The sequence below is a fragment of the Miscanthus floridulus genome, chromosome 14 (genome assembly GCF_019320115.1).
Source record: "Miscanthus floridulus cultivar M001 chromosome 14, ASM1932011v1, whole genome shotgun sequence".
NCBI classification, from domain to species: Eukaryota; Viridiplantae; Streptophyta; class Magnoliopsida; order Poales; family Poaceae; genus Miscanthus; species Miscanthus floridulus.
In genome coordinates, this window is record NC_089593.1 from 56,359,838 (window position 1) to 56,364,891 (window position 5,054).

Genomic DNA, 5,054 nt, shown 5'->3' on the forward strand with positions numbered 1-5,054 from the left:
CAATAGTCCACGGAACCTTGAAAATTATTTTTGTTTTTTCATATCCTAGCAGCAATTTGACCGTGCACCATTTTGACTTTCCTTTGCATGGCAGCACAGTTGTCCCATTCCTATATACCATGGCCTACTTTCTCATACATTATAACCAAACTATGACGTTTAGTTTTCTGTCACTCTCTCCCATTCTAAGCAAACAAGCAATAGTTGAACAGGTGCAACCATTCATTATATATTTGCTAATTTATTTAGCCAACCACTGGCCCTGTTTGCTTGTCTTATAATCCGTACTTTTCAGCTTGTTGTTTCAGCCGGAACATTGTTTTTTCTCTCACAACAAATCAGCCGGAACAGTGTTTCAGCTTTTTCAGCGAAACGAACAGGGTCGGTGTTTTTCTCTCATAACAAATCAGTTTCAGCCGGCTTATCGGTCGCAGAAACCTATCAGCCGATCATGGCTGTGTCTTGATCGGGATGTTTCCGATGAGTTGGCCAGAGCTGTGTGCAGAAACCATCAAACAAACAATATCTGGATGTAACTAAAATATCAATGTGCAACGGAAACAACGACTTTGCGACACCCTTGTCTGTGTGCATGATCGGGATGTTTCCGATGCGTTGGTCAGAGCTGTGTCTTGATGACGTATGGCGGCGGCGCATGATTTATTGATTGATTTTTGGAAGGTTCTGGTTGTTCTTCTGAACTAAGTCATGGTTTCTGCATGGTATGGCCAGATTTATTAATTTTATGACCCGGTTTTCTGCACCTTTTCTCCCACGATCATCTGTTGGAAGTTGGAACAGGTCCCATGCAATGATGCATGCATTCTCTGAGACCCGGTCCTCTCCGCAGTTATTTATATTAGCCAACATTAGGAAGAAGAAATGCATTGATCAAACTCTAGACACTCTGCTTCCAATTACTACCATCTATTCATCCATCCAGCGAACTTGCCAAAAATGGAGGCGCTATTTTCTGCTGTTTTAGGCGAACTTGCTGCAAGATGCCTATCCTTCCTCGTCAGCAAATATTGGGCAACACCCGGGTTGTCCGAAGAGGAGATCTTACGGCGGCTAGAGTGGGCTCTACTCCGAGTCGCCGTCACCGTCGAGGAGGCTGATGGGAGGTTCATCACAAATGCAGCAATGCTTCGCCAACTGCACTCGCTGAGACAAGAGATGCACAGAGGCTACTACCTGCTTGACAAATTCCGGTACCTCAACCGCGGAGACGGCCGCCGAAAGGTGAAACATCATCATCACAACCGATCTCTAGCCATGTCGTCTGCATCCAGCAATCCAGGCAAGCATTCTCCTCCCTCTGCTAGGCTACCCTCAACGGAGTTGAAACTGATGCTTGATAGCGTACATAGCGTGGTGGCTGACATGCATGAGTTTGTAGCTTCTCTGAAAGGCTACCCTCGAATGTGCCGTCAGCCATATAGCATGCATCTGCTACTTGAGAAATGCATGTTTGGTCGCCACGCCGAAATGGAGCGAACCGTCCATTTCTTGTTGCAGAGGGAGCCTCCTGGTGAATGCAATCTGGGTGTCCTGCCAATCGTTGGCCAAGGAAAAGTTGGAAAGACCACATTTGTTGAGCATGTTTGCTACGACGTGAGGCACTACGGGATACAGTTGTTTCGCCGAGTGGCAGGGGCACTCGGCGATGGCCCAAAAACACTCGGCATAAGACACACGGTATCTTTTTGTCGGCAAACAGCTATTTGCCGAGTGTTTTTTATCGAGCACTCGGCAAAGCCTTTGCCGAGTGCCGGAAAAGCACTCGGCAAAGATTTACACTCGGCAAAATGAAAATGCGAAAAACCCAAAAATAATAGTAAAATTTTTCAAAAAAAAAAATTCGGGGGAGGCCGCCACCGACCAGCGCCCGCCTGTCTTTATCGAAGTCGGTGCATTTTTTGCGCTAAATTCGTGGCTAACGCGGCAGGCGGGGTTCGAACTCACGACCTCTCCCTCATGTCTGCTGCTCTACCACTGCACTACACTCCTCGTATATTATACTAAACCGAGAGTAAATTGCTTGTTTGAGGCCCTAAACGAATTCAAATCAAAAAGTGGTCAACTACTAAGTTTCATAACTTTTCGAGATTTACAATTTTCATTTAGGAAGTTTTTCCATCCGAGGTCGTTTGAAAAATTCAAATTTCAAATTTGAGAGATTCAAACGTAGTTTTGCATGATAAGATGATTTCAAATCAAAAAGTTGTCAACTACATAGTTTCATAACTTTTGGAGATCTATAATTTTTATTTAGAAAGTTTTTCCATCCGAGGTCTTTTGAAAAATTCAAAATTTCAAATTTTCAAATTCAAACGTTGTTTTTGCATGACAAGATGATTTCAAATCAAAATGTTGCCAACTACAAAATTTCATAACTTCTCAAGATCTACAAAGTTTATTTTGGTCATTTGTTCATCCAACATTGTGGTAGTAACATTATTCACAAATGTTATATATCTCTCTTCTACTTTCATGAAACTAATATGAGAGATATGAGAGATGTATATTTTATGAACAACGTTATTGTTGCTTTGTCAAATGAAGAAATGATCAAAATAAACTTTGTAGATCTTGAGAAGTTATACAACTTTGTAGTTGAAAAGTTTTTCATTTGAATTCATTTAGGGCCTCAAAAATTGCTTTGAAAAACTGATTTGCCGAGGGTAAAAAAAATGCACATGGCAAAATGCCTCTTTACCGAGTGCCAAAACAAAGGCACTCGGCAAAATACATCTTTGCCGAGTGCTAGAAAAAAGGCACTCGGCAAAGACGCATTTTGCCGTGTGCCGAAAAATAGCACTCGGCAAAATACATATTTGCCGAGTGCCAGAAAAAGGCACTCGGCAAAGACGCATTTTGTCGAGTGTTTTTTTTTTTTGCCGAGTGTATTTTATTTGGCACTCGGCAAAGACCGTCTTTGCCGAGTGCCGGTCTTTGCCGAGTGCCCGATAAAATACACTCGGCAAAGCCTCCGGCACTCGGCAAAGTGCCGGTTTCTGGCAGTGAGGGTGCGTGATCACTTCTCTCAGATTGTCTTTTTCAGTGGAAATAATAAGCTCAGAACAGTGAAACTGTCCACCCTCAAGGATGGAGGCATAATCAAGCATAAAAACGACACTCTAAGTGAAGAAAAAATACTGGTTATAGTAGAGCTAGATGGAGATGATGTTATTGATGATGCTGCATGGAGGAGGCTGTTCTCCGCCGCTCGAGGTTTCCTTCCTGGCGGAAGTAAAATTATAATCACAAGCTCTAAGGTTGAACTTTTTTGTCTCGAGAAGCATGCTGGTACTTCTTCAAGGTGCTTGTGTTTGGAAGCATATCTCCTCAAGACCATCCTGAGTTGGCATCACTAGCAGTGAAGATATTTGAGGAGTACTACAGCCACACTGATATGTATGGGGACTTCATGCTGGCATGTTAAGGGCTAGATTTAGCAAAGAGCACTGGCGCAATATTCTTGCATGTGTAAAAACAAATGGGCAGAAAAACCTACGTCCCTATTGTATTGATGGACAGAATATCAGGATGGAAAATGAACACTATTACATATGTAGATTGTCGAATATTTCTCAGATAACTATCGATGAAGTCATTTATGGAAGAATTACCCCGAAAGGGAAATTTGAGGTGGTCTGGTGGACGTCACGTCACACCTGCCGCCATATTACAGCTACATAGCCAGCTGCGAGATTGTTGATTCAGATCGCACGCACATGAGGAAAAGGTTTTCTAATAAGAGGAAAAGCATGAGTTAATGTGATTTTTGTTTGTTATGCAGAATAAAAATACGGTGTTATGGCAATGTACGCTTGAACTCTTCATTGTTCCAGAATTCTTGTTTTCTTCAGAATACTAGCACACTGCGCCCGCCTTTATTCTTGCGTGCACGGCAGGTACGTAACAGTGAGCAGTTGTTTGTCAGTAATTGTTGTCTGCTACATGCCAGAAGCTCAGTATCTTAACTGTGAGCACGGCAGGTATGATCCCATGTAACTAAAGATACTAATCCTTCATAGCTAGAATATATTGAGCCATGAAAACATGCATAAAGATCTATAAAGTGTGGTGAAGCTGAACATAGCATAATAATATAGTGTGGAACAGTCGACATCACTATATAAGGGCTACAAATGAAAATGAATATCTCATCTTGGTGAGGACTACAAATATGGGCAAAGGGAGCTTTGCTGCTAAATATCTATTTCTTTCACCGTTTCACGTAGTGCCAAAATCTTGAAATGGTATGTAAAAAGGGGAAACACAATGATCATACAACCTTGTGAGTCAAGTCTCAAGTTGAGCTGTAATATCAAAGAGTATGAGTCAAGTCTCAAGTTGAGCTGTAATATCAAAGAACCGCATAATGATATGAGATCATCAATTCTCTCGTCTCTCACCAAGCAGCTAAGTTTTCATCTTGAGGAAATTAAACGATTTTGTGTCTGCATCCCAAAGGCACACCTGAAATACAATAGGTATTAATATATGGGGCTCTACTTTGGGCAATGAAATCAACATGCTCAGATAGGAAGTCAGTAGTTATTAATTTAGATATTGTCCAAGCATGGTCAGAGGGGCGGTGAACATGCAAACGACAGCATCCTTAATTGTTCAGAAAACAGAGGCTAAACGTAACTGTATGAAAAACAGGAGAAACAATGCATGTCTCTTGTGTGTTGCTCCATTATTATGGGAGTATAATTGTTGCAGGTTCAGCAACCATGGGGGGGCATGCATCTATAATGGCAGGATATAGGAGGCTCCTGATCACCACTCTCCATGGGTGTAAATATTCACATTCACAGCTTCAACCTCACAATTTTACTGAGTATGACATGAGGAACTCATCTGCTAAAAACAGTGTTGCTGCACGGACACATACGGAAATTTCAGAATTGCCAATATGCATCCTTGTTAGGGTTGCATCACTGTTTACATCTTAAGGTTGTAGAATAATCTTGTTGTATGTAAGGTAGACCTCAAGTGGTAAAAGAATCTTATCATCATCTGTAAGCAGAAACAAATACGAA

General features: G+C 41.8%; 1 protein-coding gene across 1 annotated transcript; it reads left to right on the forward strand.

Moving 5' to 3' along the window:
• The first annotated feature begins 957 nt into the window (after window positions 1-957).
• Window positions 958-4,017, forward strand: LOC136503477 (uncharacterized). Its single transcript, XM_066498547.1, has 3 exons — window positions 958-1,634; window positions 3,065-3,322; window positions 3,855-4,017. Exons 1-3 carry the CDS (start codon window positions 958-960, stop codon window positions 4,015-4,017), a joined length of 1,098 nt encoding a protein of 365 aa, XP_066354644.1.
• Window positions 4,018-5,054: the final 1,037 nt, after the last annotated feature.

Coding starts and splice junctions, on each gene's coding strand:
- LOC136503477 (XM_066498547.1), top strand. CDS start 958: ATGGAGGCGCTATTTTCTGCTGTTTTAGGCGAACTTGCTGCAAGATGC. Junction 1,635..3,064: donor GTGAGGCACTACGGGATACA/GTTGTTTCGCCG, acceptor TGTCTTTTTCAG/TGGAAATAATAAGCTCAGAA. Junction 3,323..3,854: donor CATGCTGGTACTTCTTCAAG/GTGCTTGTGTTT, acceptor TCATTGTTCCAG/AATTCTTGTTTTCTTCAGAA.